Source organism: Rhinolophus sinicus, linkage group LG10 (assembly GCF_036562045.2).
Source record: "Rhinolophus sinicus isolate RSC01 linkage group LG10, ASM3656204v1, whole genome shotgun sequence".
Lineage (NCBI taxonomy): Eukaryota > Metazoa > Chordata > Mammalia > Chiroptera > Rhinolophidae > Rhinolophus > Rhinolophus sinicus.
Window position 1 is genome coordinate 89,925,950 of NC_133759.1, and position 22,152 is coordinate 89,948,101.

At 43.6% G+C, this 22,152-nt stretch overlaps 1 protein-coding gene across 1 annotated transcript in view; it reads right to left on the reverse strand.

Moving 5' to 3' along the window:
- CCDC69 (coiled-coil domain containing 69) overlaps nt 1-22,152 on the reverse strand; it is a 32,378-nt gene that overhangs the window by 2,413 nt on the left and 7,813 nt on the right. The window contains exons 2-8 of the mRNA XM_074313805.1: nt 14,541-14,610; nt 12,150-12,256; nt 11,536-11,623; nt 2,898-2,971; nt 1,753-1,854; nt 1,159-1,278; nt 180-277 (exon numbers count right to left, since the gene is read on the reverse strand). Coding sequence (XP_074169906.1) covers nt 180-277; nt 1,159-1,278; nt 1,753-1,854; nt 2,898-2,971; nt 11,536-11,623; nt 12,150-12,256; nt 14,541-14,610 — 659 coding nt within the window. The remainder of the gene's footprint in view (nt 1-179; nt 278-1,158; nt 1,279-1,752; nt 1,855-2,897; nt 2,972-11,535; nt 11,624-12,149; nt 12,257-14,540; nt 14,611-22,152) is intronic.

The following is a 22,152-nucleotide window of genomic DNA, read 5'->3' on the forward strand; positions in this document are numbered from 1 at the left end:
CTGGTCCCTAGGGATACCCAACTCCCAAGGAAAGAAGAGCCACATTCCCCAGACCGGTGTGGGTTTACCTGTCAATCCATCCCCCAGGCTTTTCTGAGACTCAAAACTGGAGATTTTGGCCAAAAGGGCAGGGACAGGAGGTGGGGGTGGGGAGTGAAAGGGGGCACGGGGAGAGCTACCTTGACACAACCATCTGCTTACGGCCTCGGACATGGAGGTCCTCATTCTCCTGTTGGAGGGTGGTGATTTTCTCCTCCAGCATCAGGTTTTTTTCTTTCTGTAACAAATCAGAATGAGCTCAGAAAGCCACCAAACTCACATGGTGCAACACATGGCATCACCTCCCTCTTATCTGTGGTCACTGAAAACACTGACTCATTCTAGACCAAATGTTACATTTCACGGAGCAATACGATTACTTAAAAAAACAAAATTAAGGAGTGAACAGAGGGCTGCCAATTTTTAATTTTGCCACATGAAAACATTAAAAAAAGAATATAGCCACTGCCAACTAATATCTCCGTTCGTTCAAAAGAGAAAGGATATTTTTGGTTCTCTAAAAGTCAAAAGGATATAACCCATAGAAATAAAATTGTGTCTGTTATGCTATGCCACAAAAATGGTTGAACAAAGTTTATAGGGAACATTTGAAACGGTCTGATTAAAATACAGGCTCACAGGACCAGGGAGACTTCTTTCAGAGCAACCTAATCTCTGTTCAGACTCAACCCTCAGTTTCCAGGGCCTCCCTTCTCCTGGAGACAAAGCCACCTGTGTCCTCGATGCCCACCACTCCCCAGGCCTGTCCTTGCTGCCTCTGGCCTCTCATATCTGTCTGATTTTTCAGCCTTGCTTGGCCGCTGCCTGATATGTGACATCTGCCAGCCCCTCCTAATTAGCCAGGCCACCTGTCCTGGTGTCACCCAAGTTCCAGCAACACGAGTAGCCAAGAAATTTGCAGGATCCAGATGACAAGGAGCCACTGCTTGACCCAGATGGGCCACAGACCAACCTCGGCTGTCTCAATGGCCAGCATGGGTGGCAGGTCAAAGCTGGTGGGAACATCATCAATGCACCTACTCTCTGTACACGTTACAGAGGAAATGCCCAGAAAGCAGAAACCTGAGGCTGTACCCCCAGCCACGGCCCGCCACGTACCACTGTTTCCATGAGGATCAGCCGCTTGTCTAGCTCGTGAATACGCTCATTCTTCATCTCGATGACAAAGTGCAAGCTCTCCAGCTCCTGCTCCCAGAACTGACTGGGGCTCCCGTAATCCTAGATAGGGACACAGAGTGACGTCATCAGACCAGCAGGCAGACAGGTGCGGGTTACATCTCTCCTCCCCATTCTGCTTCCAACTTACTTTTGCATTTACAGAAGTCATCTCCCCTTCTTAGCCCCTGGAAAGTGTTTGTGTACTTATCTCATTCTATCCAAGTAACAGCCCTGAGGCATAACAGGTGAGGAAACCACGGCTCAGATGGGTTCAGTTGCTTGTGCTAAGTGGTAGGTTTGCTGTTTGTACCCAGTTCTCTCTCAGTTCAGAGCCTGAGCACGTTACTATCCCAGGTGCTTGTCTCTGAGCCTTACTTTCCCCCTCAGTGACATGAGGACCCTGTTTCTTCCAGTCCCTTGTGAAGGGAAGAGTGTCAGAGTGTCGGGTCTGAGCCCCATCCTTGAAGAGGGACTGGACATTCCAGCTGCCCAGACCCTGACCTCCCTGGAGATTCCAGGTGTACTGCCACCTGCCTGGATGTGCTTCTTATAGTCTCGGCTCAGAATGGATTCCTCTACTCTCTTCATCTTGGCCTGGAAGGCTTCCAGTTGTGAGGTCAGTCCATCAATGGTCTCCTAGCGAAGGGGGCAGGAAAGAGATGATCAAAGTCTGGTTCACAGAGGCTGTAGGTGGACTTCTCCACATCCCAGAGGGGGATCAATTTCGGGTTCTTCAGTCTGTTTTTGCTCTGACCTAACCAACAACGCAGGCTTCAGCCGGTGCTTGAAACATCCTAGCCCCACCCCTTGTTCTAAAGCCTTTAATGGCGATAGCCTTGGGGACGATGTCCTGGGATTCAAGGCTGCTGTCAGCTTGGCCTTCATAGTACATCCAAACCGGGCTCCAGACATTTTCCAGTCTCATCTCTCACTGCTCTCCTCTGCATAACTTCTCCTGCAGCCAAATATTACATCACTCCTCCAACTGCAACGTGCGTCCTTGTCTCCATAGTTTCCCCCGTAAGAATTTCCTCCACCCAAAACTTGCCCATTACCTTTAGGATAGAGTGAAACCCCTTAGTGTGGCTTACAGGCTTCCCACGTTATAGCTCTTGCCTGTCTCCCTCGCGTCAGCTCTCTCTCCCACTCACACTCCATGCCCAGGCACTGTGGACTGCTTTCAGTTCCATGGGTAGGCTGTATGTTCCCCCTTTCCTCCGTGCCTTTGAACACCCAGCTGTTTTTTTTTCCCCCTCTTCTGCCTAAGGCACCCTTCCTACCCTTCTTTATCTGAAGAATTGAATTCCAATTCATCTTCAGGTTCTGGCTTAGATCTCACTGCCTTTGGGAAACCCCTGACCGGCCAAATTGGGTCAAATGCCTTTTTTCACACTTCTCTGTGTATCCACCCACCAGCCTGTTCACACTGTGGCACCCAGCCCAGGAAGTCTCTAAGATCCTCCCAATAGTCCTTGGAAAACTAGACCAACCCTGATCTCACACCAAGTCCTCTTGAGCTAAGAGCCTGGTTGCCACATCGAGGGGCCTGCATACATGGTAGACAATCACCACCGTCCCTCACACCCAGGTAGGGGCCATCAGCTTTGGCTGCTTTGGGGCTCCATGCTGCTTTCCTACAGGTGCTCTCACAGGGACTGTCATGGCCCAACCCTTCTCACCTGCAGGGCTGTCTTGGCCTCCTGGAAGGAATGGGTAAGGGCTTCTTTCTCTTGCTCGTACGAGGCCTGGAGGTCTGTAGGGAAAGGAGACCTCTGTGAGTTCAGACACACAGACACTTCACCCTAAAGCCTTCTGGCAGACCCCACGAGGGCCAGAGAGCACAGGTAACCACCCGGGGCTCATAGGGAGCAAGAGTCTGGGAATGCTCTTATCCATCCTTCTAGCTTATGGGCTTGGCACTGTGCCAGAAATACAGTAGCTATTTAATAAAAGGTCACGGAAATGGAAACAAATTATATCCTGGGAGGAACTGTGAACCCTACCAGATTGTGGGTGCCATCCACACCTTACTGAGGCTAAGATCTAAAAAATCTTGCAGAAAGGGTGTTGGCCTTAAACCACAGCATGATGTGGAAAATGCATAGGGCTGGTGTTTTGTAAGCTAGGTTAGCCAAGTCATGAAATCATGACATCATTAAATCATTTTGTGCCAAATCATGGCACAAAACTGAAGTACATTAGATTTGGGGCCTGGATGTCTACCTGGTCCTGATTCTGCTTCTATAAAACTGGGAAATGTTTAGATCACTTGAAATATCCAGAAGTCCTGTCACCCCACAGATATACTGTGAAATGGGTCAATAAGCCAGGCCTGCTTGTCTCTAAGGGGCAAGAAAAGGACAAGCAAGGGCTTCCCAGGCTGGGCAGCGCTCTGCAGAGCTGGACTTATATTTTTCATCCCACCTTCTCTACAAAGTTCCTTCTGGAAAATTCCAAACTTGTCTCAACTGAAAGAAGACAACAGAGAAATGACCAATCAGTGGTGGGATGGGAAATAGGACAGAGAGGACAGAAAAGTTTAATACAGCCAAAGGACCAGGTATACTAGGGACCTGTGTCAGGGTGGCCAGTGACCCAGAGAAAAGAATGTTCAGTGATAGAAATGTGTTACAGCTGTAAAACATGGATAACGTCAGCTATTATAAAAATTTCAGCCTTAATTTTTTTTTTAAATTATGGGCTTAATTTGCCTAGTTAATTTGCCTATCAAAACAGGTCTGGTTCCACATAAGAAAGAGAAAGCACACTCCATCTAGTCTGTCCTACTGAATATCGCTATAAAACCTGGACAGAATAAATGGAGCAGCTATTTTCAGACTCTGAAAAGTAAATGGTAGCAGGCAGACTGGGCAAGAAGACCAGAATTTGAAGTACCACTGAACCAGGAGACTTAAACAAAACCCAGAATCTCATGTATTCAAATATTCAAAATAAAATTGCTCAGCATATGAATCCAAAATGGCTCAGTATGCAATTCCCGATACTCAGCATACAAAGTAGTGGGAAAATCTCAACTTGCCTGAGAAAAGAAATTCAACAGATGCCAACACTGAGATGCTACAGATACTGGAATTATTAACAGAGACTTGAAGGCAGCCATTATAAAAATGATCCATGAAGGAAGGGTGAACACTCTTGAAAAGAATGGAAAAATAGAAAGTCTCAGCAAATAAACAGGAGATATTAAGAATACCAGCATGGGCCAGGGAGCTGTGTCCTACACAACTCGACTGAGAAACAACGGCTTGAACCAGGGTGGGGGGGGAGGCAGAAGAAAGGAGGTAAAAAAAAAAAAGAAATTATTCAAACTGAATGAAAAAGAGAAAATACCGGAAAAAAATGAACAGAGCCTCAGTGACCTTTAAGACAATCCCACAATGTATAACATTTGTGTCATCAGGGTCTCACTCAGAAAGAGAAGAGAAACAGTGCAGTGCAGAAAAACATTTGAAGAAAGAATTGTTCCCAAATCTGGCAAAACATAAACCTACTAAAATGCTCACTGAACTCCAAACAAGTAAACCCAAAGGAATCCACACCCAGACACGTCATTGTTAAAAATGAATGACAAAGACGAAATCTGGAATGGAACCAAAGAAAAATAGTGTATTACTTACTTAGAGGAAACAAGAGTTTGAATGACTGAATTTCTCATTCGAATCCTTGGTGACTAGAAGGAATAAGAATATTTTAAAACTGCTGAAATAAAAGGACTATAAATCCAGAATCTTATATCCAGTGAAAATATCCTTTAGGAAAGACAGTGAAATAAAGACCTTCTCAGATAAAGGAACACTAAAAGAATTTGTCACCAGGAGACCTGCTCTAAAAGAATTGCTCAAGGAAATTCTTCAGACAGAAGGTAATTGATACCAGATGTAAACTTGGAACTTCAGGAATACAGGAGGAGAAACAGAACTGGTAAATACCTAGGTGAACATAATAGACTAGTCTTCCCTTGAGCTCTTTGAAATATGACTGATGGTTAAAAGCAAAAATTATAACATTGGGTATTCAGTGGATGTAGATGTAAGACATAAGACAAGTACAAGAAAAAGGGGAGAGGACAGAGAGACCTACATGATGCTAAGGTTTCTACATTCTATTTGAAGTGGTAATATATTAATTTAAGAAGACTGTTACATATGTTGTCATTCTTAGAACAATGATTGGGGGTGGAGAGAGAGAGAGAATAGGTAACTTAAAAAGGAATGCTAAAAATGTTCAAATAGTCCAAAAGAAAGCAGAAAAGCAAAAATAGAGGATAAAAAACAGAACAGACAAAAAGCAAATACCAAAATGACAATCATATCAATAACAACATTAAATGATCTAAACACACCAAATAACAGACTATATCTGAATGGACTGAAAAAACAAAAACAAAAACCAACCAACCAAACAAACAAACAAAAAAACCCAACCAACTATGTGCTCTTTACAAGTAACCCACTTTAAATATGTGTCACTTAAAAGTACAAGGGTGGAAAAACAAAATTAATCAAAGGAAAGCTGTAGTGGCTATCTTATTTTCTGGTGAAGTACACTTAAGAATAAGGGAGATTATCAAGAATGAAATACATTACATAACAATAAAGGGGTCAATTCTCCAAGAAGATATCACAATCCTAAATGCTTGTACACCTAACAATGGTTCTTCAAAACATATGAAGCAAAAACTGATAGAACGTAAAGGGGAAATAGACAAATGAACAATTATAGTTGGAAACTTCCACACTCCTCAGAATTCAATAGAAAAAATAAACAGAAAATCAGTAAGAATATAACAGAACTGAGTAAGATCATCAACCAACTTGATTTAACTGATTCACTTACAAAGTACTCAATCTAACAATAGCAGAATACACATTCTTTTCAAGTGCACATGAAACATTCACAAGATGGACCATGTCCTGAGTCATAAAACAAACCTTAACAAATTATGAAAGGAGCGAAATATAAACTATGTTCTCTGATCATAATGGAATCAAACTGGAAATTAGTAACAAAAAGAGAGCTGGAAAATCTCCCGACATTTAGCAGGAAATATACTTCTAAATATTCAATGAGCCAGAAAGGAAGTCACGAGGGAAATTAGAAAATATTTTGAACTGGACAAAAATAAAAATACAAAATGCCAATTTGTGGAATGCAGATAATGCAATGCTTAGGGGGAAATTTATAGCACTAAGTGCTTATATTAGAAAAGGAGAAAGGTCTCAAATCCATAATCTAGGCTTCTGGTTTAAGAAATCAAAAAAAGAGCTAACTAAGCATAAAACAAGTAGGCAGAAGGAAGGAAATAAAAATAACAGAAATCAATGAGATTTAAAATGGAAAAAAAAATCAATAAAACCAAAAGCTGGTTCTTTGACAGGATTAATAAAATTGATAAACCTCAAGTAAGACTGACAACGAGAAACAGAGAACTCACAAATTACCAAAAAGGGGCTATCACTACAGGCACAGAAGATATTTAAAACAATATTAAGGGACTACTGCAAACAATTCTATGCATATAAACTTGACAACTTAGATAAAATGTACCAATTCCTGAACTACTACAAACTACCAACACTCGTGCAAGGTAAAATACATTACATGGACATTCCTATAACTATGAAAAATGTTGAATTTATAATTAAACACTTTCTGGAAAAGAAGTAGCCAAGCACAGATGATTTCACTTGCAAATTCTACAACCGTGTTTCCCTGAAAATAAGACCTAGCCAGACCATCAGCTCTAATGAATCTTTTGGAGCAAAAATTAATATAAGACCCAGTCTTATTTTAATATAAGACCAGATCTATAATATAATATTAATATTATAATATAATAAATATAATATAATATAATATAATAAATATAATATAATATAATACCGGGTCTTATATTATTTTTTGCTCCAAAAGATGCATTAGAGCTGATGATGGTTCGGCTAGGTCTTATTTTTGGGGAAACACAGTAAACATTTAAAAATGATATAATACCAATCCTATACTCTTCCAGAAACAGAAGAGGGGAGGACATTTCCCAACTCATTTCATGAGGCAAGCTGTACCCTGATACTAAACCAGACACAGGGTACAAGAAAACTATAGACCAACATCCCTCATAAAAATACACAAAAAAGTTCAGTAAAATATTAGCAAATCAAATTCAGCAATATATAAAAAAGAATACTATACCATGAATAAGGGGGGCTTATGCCAGGAATGCAAAGCTAGAAATGCAATATTTGAAAACTCAAATCAATGTAATCCACCATATTAACAGCCTGAAGAAGAAAAACCTTACCATTATATGAATCATAGGTCTAAATGTAAAACCTAAAACTGTAAAATTTTTAGAAGACAGCATAGAAGAAGATATGTTCCCTGGGGTTCAGCAAAGAGCTTTTAGATATGACACCAAAAGCATAATCAATAAAATAAAAAAACAATAAATTGGAATTTATCAAAATGAAAAGCTTTATGAAGGACACTGTTAAGAGAATGAACAAACACCCAACAGACTAGAAGAAAATAATTGCAAATACAAAGGACTCGTATCAAAAAAAAAAAAAAAATCTCTCAAAACTCAACAGTAAGAGCAAATGAGCTAATTAAAATGGGCAAAATATTTGAAAGGATATTGGACCAGAGAATATACAGATAGCAAATAAGCACAAGAAAAACTGTTCAACATAGTTATAATTGAAATGCAAATTTAACCCATGAGGAAATATCACTGCACACCTATTAGAACAACTAAAATTTAAAATATTGACAAGTGTTGGCAAGAAAGAATAGTGGAATTCATACGTTGCTGATGGGAATATAAAATGATGGCCACTCAGGAACACAGTTAGCCATTTCTCGTAAAGCTAGACATACATTTATTACATGACCTATCAATCCCATGCCTATGGATTTACCTGAGAGACATAGAAACATGTCCACACAAAAACCTGTACACAAATGTTTAGAAGAGTTCTATTTATAACCATCTCAAATTGGAAATAATCCAGTGTCCCACAAGTGAATGAGTGAACAATGGATTACAACTCAGCAATGAAAAAGAATGGGCTAATGATACATGCAACAACTTTGATGGATCTCAAAAGCATCCTGATGAGTGAAAGAAATCAATATAAAAAATGATATGGTTTTATTTTGTTTATATAACAGTCTCAAAAAGACAAAACTATAGTGATGGAGCAAAGATCAGTGGTGCCAGGGGTTGGGGTAGGGGAGAATACAAGTACAAAAGGACAGCCTGAGAGAATATTTTGGGTGAGATGGAACTGTTTTTTTAATCAGATTATGGTGATGGCTACATGAATCTATACATGTGTTAAGATTTATGGAACTGTACACCAAAAAAAGTCAATTTTACTGTACTATATTTTTTAAAATAAAAAATAGTAAATGAAAGACAACAAAGGGTCATCAAATGTGAAAAACCACCACTAGCCTCTCCCAGTTATCTGTATACCTCCCCCCAAAACAAAGAAAAGTCCACATATTTCCCCCATTGTACGCTTTTATTCATTCATTTCATACCTGCTTTCATAGCACCTAATATGTACCAAGCAATTTAAAAATAACTATGAAAGAATTCTGACTGATGGGAAGAACTCAAGACAGGCGGCCCCTTCTCCTGTGGGGTTTTATAATTGGAAAATTTTCTTATCAATATACTTATAATGCTAAAAAGAATATCAAAGCAGTGCTTGGAGAACAGAGTTGTTTCCCCACAATAGCTTTGAGAGATAGGGAAGGTAGATTTTAGAGACATAGAAACTGAACTGAGGTCAAATGACAGGCCCAGTTTCACAGGGTGTATCAGTATTAAAACACAACTCTTCAAATTCCCAAGGCAAGGGCTTTAATTTTATTTCAAAACATTTTGTGTTAATGTTGCGATATGTTTCAAGATTCTTAAAATTCTTCAGACCTCTGTTCTAGTTATTCCATTTCTGGGAATCAAAGGACATAATGTGAAATGTGGGCATATCTTTGTGCAAAATATGTTTAGTGCAGTATTGTTTACAGTAGTTAAAATCTAGGTATCTAGACTCATGGGAAATAAGGAAACCCATGTATGCAATGGTCTAGCCTTTATAAACATTTTAGTAGCACATAATTACATGGAAACATGTTTGATACAATGTTAAATAAAAAGAACAGTATATAATTTTACCTATAAAATAATCATCACTGTGTTTTTAAAAGATAAATAATTCTGGGAAAAGGTCATGCAAATACTGATGATTAAAGGGAAAATTGGCATAACATTTTCTAGGTCGATTTTAATAGCATCAACAATATCTTGTATATCTTTCCAAAGAAGATACACAAATGGCCAACAAGCACATGAAAAGATGTTCAGCAAGATTAGCCATTAGGGACATGCAAATCAAAACCACGAGGAGATAGCCCTTCGTACCCACTAGGGTGGTGGTACTAATAGCAACAGCAACAAAGATAACAAGCGTTGGCAAGGATGTGGTTCACCTGGAAGCCTTGTGCATTGCTGGTGGGAATGTAAAGTGGTGCACCCACTGTGGAAAATAGTTTGGTGGTTTCTCAAAAAGTTAAGCATAGAATAACCATATGACCCAGCAATTCTACTCCTGGGTGTGCACCCAGGGGAACTGAAAGCAGGTGTTCAGGCAGGTGCTTGTACCAGTGGCACTATTCACAGTGGCCAAAGGTTGGGGGCAGACCATACGTCCATCAGCTAATGAATGGAAAACCAAGTGTCGTGTGTCCATGCCAGTAATAATGGAATATTATTCAGCCATAAAAAGGAAGGGAGTAATTTTTAAAGTGGGGGGTGGGGAGGAATGAAATGCAAATGCTGCAGCATGAATGAGCCTGGAAACATCACACTGGGTGACGGAAGACAGAGTGAGGGCCACAGGTTGGGACGCCATTAGTGAGTGTACAGAATGGACAAAGCCATGAGACACAAAGCAGATAGGTGGTTGCCAGGGGCTGGGGGTTGGGAGGTATGGGGAGTGAGTGCTTGGTGAGTACAGGGGTTACTTTTGGGGTGATGACAATGTTAGAAGTGTTTAGTGGTGATGGTTGTAGGGCATCGTGAATGTACTAAATGCTACTAATGGCAAATCTTATGTGTATTTTACCAAAACACACACACACACACACACACACACACACACACACACAGATTCTATTAAGATGTTATTCTAATGATAAAATCATGAATGTGGCCAAGATTTTACAAAATGGTGTTCACTGTGTAAGTATCATTGCCATTGGAAAAAATGGCAAAAGTTTGAAATAACCTGAAAGCCTAACCAAAAGGGATCAGAAATAAACAAGGATACACATTGCAATGCTATGTTGTTACTAAAACTTGTATTACAGAAGTTTAGTGACAAATAGTTAATACAATTCAAAGTAAAAAAAAAAAATCAATTTATCTCCTCCCCCACAAAGTATATGGGTGTGTATAGATGTGTATTCTAGGTTTATACAAACAAATAAACAACAACAACACAAAAAATGAAAGGGATCTATATCAAAGGGGTAACAGTGACTAGTTCTGGGTGGAATTACACACAATTTTAATTTTCTCAATAATAAAATAATACTAATAATTATTTGCTAAATATCTTGTAAAATAACAGGCACTCTTCTAAATCCTATCTATCTATCTATCTATCTATCTATCTATCTATCTATCTATCTATCTATCTAAAAATTAAATTAAAGACCTTATGAACGAGGTTTAACTAACTGCGTCCAGGCTACACAGCTGGTAAGGGGTAGAGCTGGGATTTGAACCCAGGGCCTGTAGCTGCAGAGTCTGAGATGTTAAGCGCTATGTTATAAAACCTTTTTGTTTAATCCATAGATTCTAAATTTTCTATGATGACCACATTTGGTGAGATAGGAAGAAGAAAAGCTATCTGAAAAAAATTATCAACCGAACCGAAAATTGTAAGCGCTGTCATTATTATGGAGAAGGAATATGGATATTATAAAGTTCTCCTATATGTCTAGGTTTTTCAAATTTCCTTTAAGGAATATGAATTGCTTTTAAAATGGAAAGAAAATAAAACCTCTCAACTAAGGTCAAACAAGGCATGGTGTCAGACTTTTAAAGCCGTGACCCAAAGGACAAGTCCAAGGACCCTACAGACTCCAGTCCTGAAGTCACCAACAGCTTGTGGACCAAAGGTAAGAGGGAGGGGCCAGTGGAAGTCTGCCTGTGAACTTGGCAGAAGGCCCCAGAAGGAGGGCCTTTCCACGCTCTCCCTAGAGCAGCATCTCCGTCCTTACCTTTTAGGGCTGCCTCATGCTCTCCCTCCAGGACTCTTCGCTGCTCGTCCAGCTTCTCTCGAAGCTCTAGCTCCCTCTCCTTCTCCACCTGGGGGGGGGGGGGGGGGTGCAGAGCAAGATGAGATTGAGGAGGCCCAGGTTCAGCAGAGCCTTACGTCCCCACATGCAGACCCCGGAGCTACGTGAAGCTCCACAGGTGATCAGAGTCCCACCCCCTCATCTGAGTGATGGAAATGACATGTGCCCAGAGAGGGCACAAGACCTCCAAGACACAGCACGCGTGGCCAACTTTGCCTTCTTTAGGGTTTGGGGGTGATGGTGGTCCCAGAGAATTATCTAGGTAGAAAGGGATTTAAGAGTCTTGTAATTCTTATGTCCCCTCAAGGCAGGAAGCCCTTCTACTGTGTTAGAGTGTTTCCCCATCTTTCTTTGCACATAATGAATATAATGAATTACATGCAAGCAGTTACAAATATTTGTTCAACAGATAAAGGACTTCCTTCTTGGGAAAAGTAGTAAGAGACACTTACCACAGCAATAAAACCAAAAGTTGGTCCTCACTTAGATTTTCAAGGTTTACGGAGCAGGAGGCAAAGAGGGGGTTTGGGACTTACTTGTTGGATCCATTTCTTCTTGTCCTCTTCATGCTGCTGGAAAATTCTGGTTATATCCGTCTGGTGCTGCTCAGCTTCCTCAGATGCACAGAGCTGGGCAGTTGTGGCTACAGGTGAGAAACCAGAACGAACGAATGAGTGAATGAATCAATGAATGAATGAATGAAATCACACTGAGCAGAAGTGGGGTAATCACACCAGCAGAGAGCATGTGGGAGGCTGGGGCTGAGAGGTGAGAACCCTGATCTCCACTTCAGGAATGGTTTCGGTTGGGGATCAACCTCCAGAGGTAACCCCCAAGTCTCTCGGGCTTTGCAGGCCCTCCTTCAGTGCAGGAGCCAGTGGTCTCATTTGGCTCCCAAGGATCTATAGCCAAGCTGGTAACTCACAGGACAGATTCAGCCCATAAAGACATTCTATTTGCCCTACCTAATATCTAAATTAAAAAAAAAATAGTTGCTGATATTTAAGGACTGGGCAGCTTTTACTGAACACCGATCTCCTCCAGCTTTTCTTGAAGAAGCCACAGAAGTGACAGTGTACCCCTTGGTGCCAACCAGCAGCCGGGGCTGAGGAGCCACTGCCTCTGCTGTGGGCAGGATATGGCTCTACCCCCTCCCCCCCAACAGTCCTCACCTCTCCCCGTGGAGGTGTGTGTAAGAGGTCACTTCTTCATGTGCTTTACCTGCTGGGGAGTGTCTGAGTGTGTGAACCCTTGCTGTTAGCATTTCCCCAGCGGGAGGCAGAGAAGCTGCCATGAGCAGGAAGGAGACCAAACAGAAAGTCTAGCCCTACTTTGGGAAACTTCAAAACAGGCCTTGTCAATGCTTAGACTGTGGTAAGCAGTGACCTACCCCTCCGTGACTCAGTTACCCAATATGTGAAATCAGGACAATAATATCTTCTTCACGGGGCTATTGAGACGTTTAAGTTAGAAAACAAGGGCACTAGAAGTAATAACAGCAGGTAAGGAATACTGAGAGCTTAGCATGCCCAGGATCGTGCCCAGCTCTGTTCCAAGGGCCTCACAGCGTTTACTTAATCCTCACAACCACCCAGTGGGGTGGATACCATGATTATCCCATTTCACAGATGAGGAAACTGAGGGACAGAGAAGTTATGCAACTTGCCCAAGATCTTCCAGTTCACCTCAGGGGAGAAGGGCTATGAGCCTACACAATCTGATGCGACAGCAAACTCTGTATCACCTTATTCTGCCCTCTTACATACAGAAAGCAGTTAAGTGTCGTGCCAGGCCTTTGAAGATGCTCGATAAATGTCCTCTGTTGTTCAGTAAATGTTCTCTACATGTTCATCAGGGCTCATGACAAGCATCAGAGGCAAATACTATTCTTCATGTTAGTATTATAATTATAGACCTCCACAGGCAGGTCTGGCAAAGGGTGTGAAGAGAAATGTGGGGGTTGGGGCTGCTCAGCGAGAAGCCAACACAGTGGTCAGTCTGTCAGGATAGAGGAGGAGCGAGTCAGTGCCCTGGGTCCTGGTGGCTGGCAGAGGTCAAGATCAGAGAGCCTCGCATTCTCATAGATCATTTGGCTCAGGTCCCAAATGCTGGTCCACAGGACCAGTACTAGACTGGCCCCAGCTGGGGAGAGGCTTATGCAAAAGCTGTATCATCACTAACAATCCAGATTCTTTCATCCCATCCCCAGAGACTCTTGCTTCATTGGTCTATGGTGGGGCCCAGGATTTGTATCTTTGAAGTTAGAATGGCGAAGCTCCGAGTTCCGGTCCAACTGTTGATCTGGTACTTGAACGTCATCTAGAATATCCCTGACAGGCTGTAATTAAACACTTTCAGAGGTGGAGAGTTCATTCTATTACCAGGCAGCTCTGAAGGTTTTAAGCCAACCACCACACAAAAAAATCCTTTGAGACTGAACTAAATTCTGCCTGCCTGTTCCTGCTACCTTGAGGCCCTAGTTCTGACCTCTGGGTCACACTATACAAGGCTTATCTTTCTTCTTCATGAGGGCACTTCAGACACTTGGAGAGAAGTGCTGTTTTATGGCAACACCTTCTTTTCAGGTAAAACATCTTCTGTTCCTTTCAGAGCTGCTTACAGGATCTGGTTTTCAGGTCCCTCATGAACCTGACCTTCCTTCACGGAATTCCTTCCAATTTTTCTGGATTCCTCTGAAAATGTACTTTCCAGAAATAAACTCAGCACTCCAAGTGTGGTATCAATAGCCCAGAACAGAGAAGCACAGGTCAGGACTATCACCTCCCTGATTTTAGGTATGATACTCCTGTTAACGTAACCTATACAAAATCTCATGAGATAACTAAGTAGCTGTATCACCTTTGTTGGTTACAAAGTAGGAAACCTCATGGATGTCAGGGAAGGCATTTATGGGGCAGGCTACCCACCTGTGTCCCCATTGAGGGGACCTAGTTCCTGAGGCTCTGGTCTGGGTGGCTGACCTGGTTCTCGGCGTCTCTGGAAGAAATGACACAATAAAGAGGTGGAGGTAGCAGGTGGGAGGTCAATGTGAAGATGGATGCTACTACAGTAGGCGTCTTCCAAAGGCAAGACAGGACTTCTCGTTGTGCCAGACCCTGCCCTGCCCTAGTCCACTTAGGCTTCCTCCTTTCCCATCCCAAGGCAGCACCGCCTCTGTGGGGAAGGGCTTCCCAGATCAGGATTTCTCATCATGACCAGGGAAACCCTCAGCCAAGAGGCTAATGACCTCTCCTTAGATTCTTGTAGCTTGGCTCCTGTCACCAACCATGGGGTCGTCCCTGCCCATTTTTTCCTTCTCCCAAGACCTGGCCAGACCATCTGCTTTTACCCTCAACCCCAGTTATGGCCTTGAGGTGACCTAAAACGTCCCAACCTCCAGTTCCCCTTTTTTTCTCAGGGCCTGTAGCTACCACAATTTCCAGCCAAGTTCCCCTTAAAGTTATGGGGTGCTGGGGGAAGAGCCATCATTTTACCATGCTTATTCTCTCTTAGGGGGGGCTGCTTCCTCAACTGTAAGGAGGCAGAACTACTTACCTTGCCAGATGGGGTGAGACACCATAATCGGGATGCTTTATGTTGTCTTATCTACACTATTTTAGCTAATCTTCAGAACGACCCTGGGAAATAGGAATATCCCCAACTTAAAGATGAGAAGATTGAGGCAGGTTAGGATTCGATCAAGGTAGATGAGGGGATAACTGACAGAGTCCAGTATTTGAGCCATACCTAGTGGGTGCATTAGTCAACATTGGCCAGTCAGTGTTGGTTGAATCTGAACAAAGGAGAGAACTGACGCAAAGGGATTTCTATATCACACAGCAGTGGCGGTGGCTGGCAGATTTTCAGTTTTCATAAATGAGTAATATTTTTTTAATAGGAGAGTTGATGTAGGTTGAAAAGTAAGGATGCTGAAAAAATGTATCTGCAGACTATCACTCTCATTTCATAATATAGAGGACATTTTAACCTTCCAAAATATTTAACCTTCCAAAATGTAGTAAGGAAAGCTCAAGACCAGTGCTTCCAGAAAAAGGAAATGACATCCTTACTCAACATTACACACACACTCACAACTTTAATTTTCTCTCTTCACCCCAGATAATTGAAATTTTGGCCAAGATCTGGTACTGACCATTGGTTCAGAATTTGGGGTGGAAAAAATATTTAAACCCTTTTGAACACTTTCCAAGATGTTCTTACAAAAAAAAAAAAAAAGAAAAGAAAAAAAAAAGATAGTCTAGATCCCATTTTGAGAAACACTTAAAAAAATAAGTCAGCCTATGAAAAGGCTATTTTTCAATTGTGAATTATCACTGTGAAAGAAAAACTTTAACAGATTTTTAAAATTTTCAGAATACAAATTATTAACAATTTCATGAACTTGAGAATAACTGAAATGCTGCTCGAAAGCATACTTTGGATGGGGAGCAAAGATAAGTCAAGGGAAGGCTTCTAGAACATTCTGCCCCACAGAGCCCAGCACAGCCTGGCACAGTGTGAGCCGCTGGCAAACTAAGTGAGGCACAGCACCTCCTCCAGGCCTTGGTGCCCGAAGTCTGCCCAGCGGCTGGGCGAGCCTGACCTCTGAGTCCTCCATCCACCTTGTGAAGACTCTGCCCTCCTCCCTTCCCAGGGCAGAGGGAGATACCTGGCCCAGGCACAAGCCAGGGAAACTGTCAACACAGGAATCTGGGGAAGTGACAGGAGCCAGCCTCTCCACCCTGGGCTGGAGGGAGGAGGGAGATAAACACAAATGTCTGTCTCATCCCAGTTCACACCACTGGTTACACTAATCTGGGCAACGTTTTCATGGGAGTGAGAATTCCTGAATTCCAGTCACGGGCTCTTCTGTGAACTTGGACAAATCCCTTCCCTCCACTGGGTTCCTGCTTCCTCCTTTGTGAAGAGGAGGCGAGGAGGTCTTCGTTTAAACTCGTGGCTCTCAGCATTAGAGACTGGAGCCCACTGATCAAGAACTCTGGGTCACCCGTATCTGCAGGCAAATCCTAAATCCGGCCTGTGTGACTGTATGACTGACCTCTCCAGGCCCGCGTTTTTCCCCCTGAGGTTGTTTGAAGGATTAGGTAATGCACCTGTAATGCCTGGCATATTCTAAGAGTTCAAACCCTGCATAAGTTTATTACTTTATGTTTGAAAAGCATGACAAGAACAAAGACTCCACAGTATTTTGGCGGATCTCTTAGGCTGTCATTGGCCTCAGGTTGCCTGAAATAAGATCGTAAAGTTCATGCAAAATTGTCTTCTCCCTAAGAACCATCATAGAAAGCTGAAAAGCTCCCCTCCACTCGCGGCTTCCAGATCACAGGCAGGATGTGACCTGTGCTTGAGGTCCTCGAGGCTGACAAAACCACCCCCAGGATCACCCCTTCAGATTGACATTCAAGGCTCGTCACAATCTGTCCTCAGTCTACCCTTTTCTTCCTCCCTCCCATTTTCTTTGTTCTAATTGAGGCAAAGTTGGTGTGTAACGTTATATAAATTGCAGGTGTACATCTTTAAAAGTTGATATTTGTATACACTACAAAGGGATGATCCCCGAAAGTCTAGTTTATATTTATCACCATACAGTTGACCCCCTTCGCCCATTTTGCCCCCCTCCAACCCTTTTCTCCTCTGGTAACCACCAATCGGCTCCCTTCATCCATGAGTTTGTTTTGTGTGGTTTGGTTTTTTAGATTCCACATATAAGTGAAATCATATGGTACTTGTCTTTCTCTGACTCATTTCACTTAGTATCATACTTTTAAGTCTATCCATGTTGCTGCAGATAGCTTTTCAAATTAGTGTTTTTGTACTCTTTGGATAAATACCCAGAAGCAGAACAGCTGGATCATTTGGTAGCTCTATTCTTAATTTTTTGAGGAACCTCCATACTGTTTTCCATCGTGACAATCCCACAATTTACAATCCCACCAACAGTGTGTGAAGGTTCCCTTTTCTCCACATCCTCCTCAACACTTGTTATTTCTTATCTTTTTGATAATAGTCATTCTAACAGGTAGGAGGTAGTATCTCATTGTGGTTTTGACTTACATATCCCTAATAATTAGTGATGCTGAAAATCTTCTCAAGTGCTTGTTGGCCATCTATATGTCTTCTTTGGAAAAAGGCCTATTCAAAGCCTCTGCTCACTTTTTAATCAGGTTGTTTTTTGTTGTTGCATTGTATGAGTCCTTTATATATCATGGAGCATATTTTCTTAATATTTAAGTATTCATAAACAACTTTTCCAATTATAGTAGTAGCAATATATATTTATTGGAGTATTGCATATACTTCCTGATATCTCACTTTTTCAAATATAGTATGAGTATGCACTACATGGCATTAAATATTCTGTAAAAATATGGGTGAATTTAATCATTTAATTATCTACTGTTGAGTATTTAGATTCTTTCCATGTTCTGATATCCAAATTATGCTTTTGTTCACATACTGATGTGTAAGATTTTTTTACACGTCTAAAATTACTGGTGCTACCCTCCAGAAAGATTTTACCAATGAACTCAGCCAGTAACAGCACACAAGGCCAGTTTCATGGCAGCCTTGCCAACATGGATTAGTGTCACTTTTTTTTAAATGTCGACAAATTTGCTAGGTCCACACCAAACCCAAACACCCTATTGCACTCCCCGCTCCAGCACACGCACTCTGCATTCAAGACCTCCCCACACTGCTCAAGACCACCCCAGCATGACATACAAGCATACCTCGGAGATATTGCAGGTTGGGTTAAAAAGGCAACATCTGTGAAACGTAAAATAGTGCAGCGCAATTAAAGGAGGTATGCTCTACAGGCAACAATTTTTCAGGCCCAGCTCAAATACCATTTCTCCTCAGTCTCTCCCCAGGGCTGACTTAGCTCCTAATAGCTCTAGTTTCCAGGGCCTATTCACACATGTGAGGACCTACCTGTTACCTGTGTTTCACCTGCTAGACCAAGGGGCTCCTTGAGGACAGGGACCATTTGTGAAATCCACTGTGGGTTTGCCCCAGTATCTGTTATGATGCCTGGAGCAGTATTTGTAGGAATGTGGACTACGGGCCTGCTGGATTAGAATACGGAGTGTTTGCTCACCTCAACTCTCCAGACTCTGTTCTAGACCTAGAGAATCTGAGGCTGACATGTGTGCTGGGAGGCTCCAACCTACAATCTGTGGGTGATTCTGATGCTCCTAATAGCCTAAGGACGCACTGCCCAGGACTGAGTAAGAATTGATAAGCAACCACGGCATGGAAAATCCCCAGGTCGCGCCCTGGCTGCTTCCTGCTCAGAGGTCACAGAGCAGAGCTCCCCCTGCATTGGAGAGGAAAGGAGCAGAGAGGGAGACCAGGAATTTCCCCTTCCAAAAGTAGAGCCAGGCGAGGCGGAGGACTGGGTGGGACATCCAGATTGAGCTCTGGAAGAGGGATGGCAGCTTCCTGAGACAATGAAAACTGGGAAGAAGAAAACGACAGAGGTGGCAGCTGGCAGCACAGGCAGGCAGTAGGGAGAACCCAGGCCTGGGGGAGAGGCCAGGAGACCCCGCTTCCACTTGACTGTGTGACTTTAGGGAAGTCCCTTCCCCACTCTGGACCTCGCTTTCTCTATCTGTGATAGGTCAGCATTGGAACAGATGTTCTCCTCAGTCCTTCTGAACTCCAGGGCAGCCCTCCAGCTGAGAAGCCTGGAAACAGGATCCCTGTAACTTGGTAACATGTACAGTTCTGCGCCCCAGCTCCTTGTTGTCACGCAGCCGAGAGCCTGGTCTGAGTTCAACCTGAAGCAAACCTGGTCCGTAGGACGTGGCTGCCAAAATCAGATAGAGTTAAGGTAGAGTGGGAGGACAGTGCCCAGAGCTGGGGAGAAGCCAGACGAGCTCCGATTGGGCCTGGTGACACCCCCTAGAATATATTTGCATTTTGGAGGGTAAATTGACAAACTGGAATGTATCCAAAAGGAACTGACAGGATGTGGAAAGACTTAAAAACCAAATTATAGGAGGGGCTCTTCATGGAACAACAGTTGCTCAGACTCAAGAATAGGTAAGACAACCTGGCCACTGGCTTCAGATCTCTGCAGAACTGCAGAAGCTGCTAGTGTGTGGTCCACCGCCTTGGAGGGCAGGGTTGTGTTCAAGGACTAAAAGTTTCAAGAAGTTATGGCTCAACATGAAGAAGAATTTCAGAACTACCCAAACAGAGGTAGGCTGTGTTATTGGAGGGTGAGGTGTGGTGGTGGTAGTGAGCTCCTCATCACTGGTAGCATGCAAGAAGAAGCCAACTTCATTTTTCAGGTTGAACTGAGTGAGTTCAGAGGACCCTCAGTGCCAATGCTATAAAATTCTGTAAGGTATTTCCTGATGTTCAGCAAGTAAAGACCTTTGATAAGCATGAAATGTTTAGCTAGTGCAGGGAGTATTAACAGCTTCAGAGAACTCTGTTGAGTATTATTCAGATTGCAGTACTTCGGGTGAATTTCCATAGTCCCATACTAAGGGCTATGGGGTAAACTCAACTTTCCTCAGACTCTGAGACTCGCCAGGGAAATGAGTAAGGTAGAAGCCACTCAGATAGGAGCTGCACAGCTCGTCCTTACTTTGGGAATCCTACCAGGATGGAAGCCAACAGCAGCCTGGAGGATGGCTCGGCTTCTCCTGAAGACACTTGGTCTGACCTCGTGTTAGAGCCCAGCACTCCTTCCTTTTCGTAGGTCTTTAAGGCTTTGTGTCTGTCTGACTGAGCGCTTTGTGTCCCCAGCACCCCTGCTTAGCTTGGAGAGTTTAGTAATCACAGGCCCTGGAGAGTTCACCTATCTCCTTCCCGGTCCCCATAAACCACAGCCCTGGCTTCCCTTGGCCACATAGCTCTGTCACACCACCTTGGCTGAGGAAGGCTTACTGGGGCGCAGAAGACAGGGTGAGAAGGGCCCCTGGAGACAGTTTATTCCAATCCCCACTTCCTATTTCCAGATGGAAAAACTGAAGCCCAGAGATGGGATTGGCAATAACTTGTCAGAGGCCACAAAGCAGGGGAGCAGAGCCCTAATGAGAATCCAGATTCAAGGCTGAGCCTGGAGTCCCTTCCGTTTCCTTAGTGTGTAGACCAGGCTGATCCAAGCAGCTTGATGTTTAGGGGACACGCGATTCTGAGCCTCAAGTCACTCAGGTCACACCCCTCTGTGGTATCAGAGCTGCCTTTCCGGTATCTGGACTCAGCGTGGGTGGGGCCCCTGGCACTATGTTTCGGGATCTGAATAACCACAGTCAGAGCCCATTGGCTGAGAGTGGAGGCAGGAAGGAGGTGGGGGGGAGGGGACGGAGTCCCCAGGGGCCCCCACCAGGGCCTCTAGTGGAGGAAAGGCAGGGCCTAAAAGTTCAGGGCTATTGAGAAACGTTAGCGTTCACACACAGATTACAGCAGCTCAGATGGAAGAACACCACAAACACAGTCCTCAGCTTCCCCATCTCTAAGATGGGCAGAAGTATATCACTGAAGTAAGGCCTGAATTTGGTTTCACTTTGGTACATTGCCAGGGACACTGAAGATTTAGTTCAACTCATTTGCATGACACATTGTGGTATCAGCATTACCCATTGCCTGCCTGGGGGATGGGCCAACGTGACTACACAACCGATAAAGGCAGGAGCTGCACTGGGGGCACCACCCATTGTCTGAACACCTGTAGTGTCCCCAGAGCACCGCAAATCAGGGGCGGATGTGGTCTGATTGCTCCTGTCTGACCTTCTGATGAAAGAGATCTCAGGGGAGGATGGAACCACTTCCCTCTCAAGCACCTGCTAAGCCAGATCATGCCACACAGTCAAGCAGCTCTCATGTGCTGCGCCCAGCCCCTCGTGCACAGGTGGAGGGGCTAAGGCCTAGAGAAAGGCTTTCCGACAGATCATAGTACTTCTCTTCCTCCCTGGAGCCCGCCTTTTCTTGTCCCCTATCGGCTTCCCAGGGTGTCTGCCAGTTCCGATCGCCTTTGCGGGTCCGGCGCTGACAAAGCACTCAGCTCTGCTTCTGACATTTGGGTCAGCCTGGCAGGCAGAAGGATTCTGAAGGAGCAGGACAGAAAATGGTGTCACTGGCCAGGGTGGGGGAAGAGACAGGCTGAGGGCACAGACGCACTGCCAAAAATCTACCTGTCTCCCAACCCAATGGCAAACTCTTTAATGCGAGTCCAGAGTTGAGGCCCCGGCTTGCCATTTGTTTGCTGTGTGACCTTGGAGGCATACCTTCCCTCTCTGGGCTTCTGTTTCCTCTTTTCTGTGGCGTGGAGTTGGGCAATGGGATAGGTCAGAGTCCTTCTGGTTTTGACATGCCATGAATGTAGAAGAAGGGGCAGAGTGAGGTCATCCTGACACCTCATCCTCTATCAGTCCTGTCATGCTCATTGGCTCTGGGCAGGGCAGGGCTGGTGGTTTGACACACTCGGCTGTCAGCACCTGCTAGAAGAGGGCTTCTCTGGAGGACAGGAAAGGAGGGCCCTTGTTTAGGAGGGCCTGGGTGGGG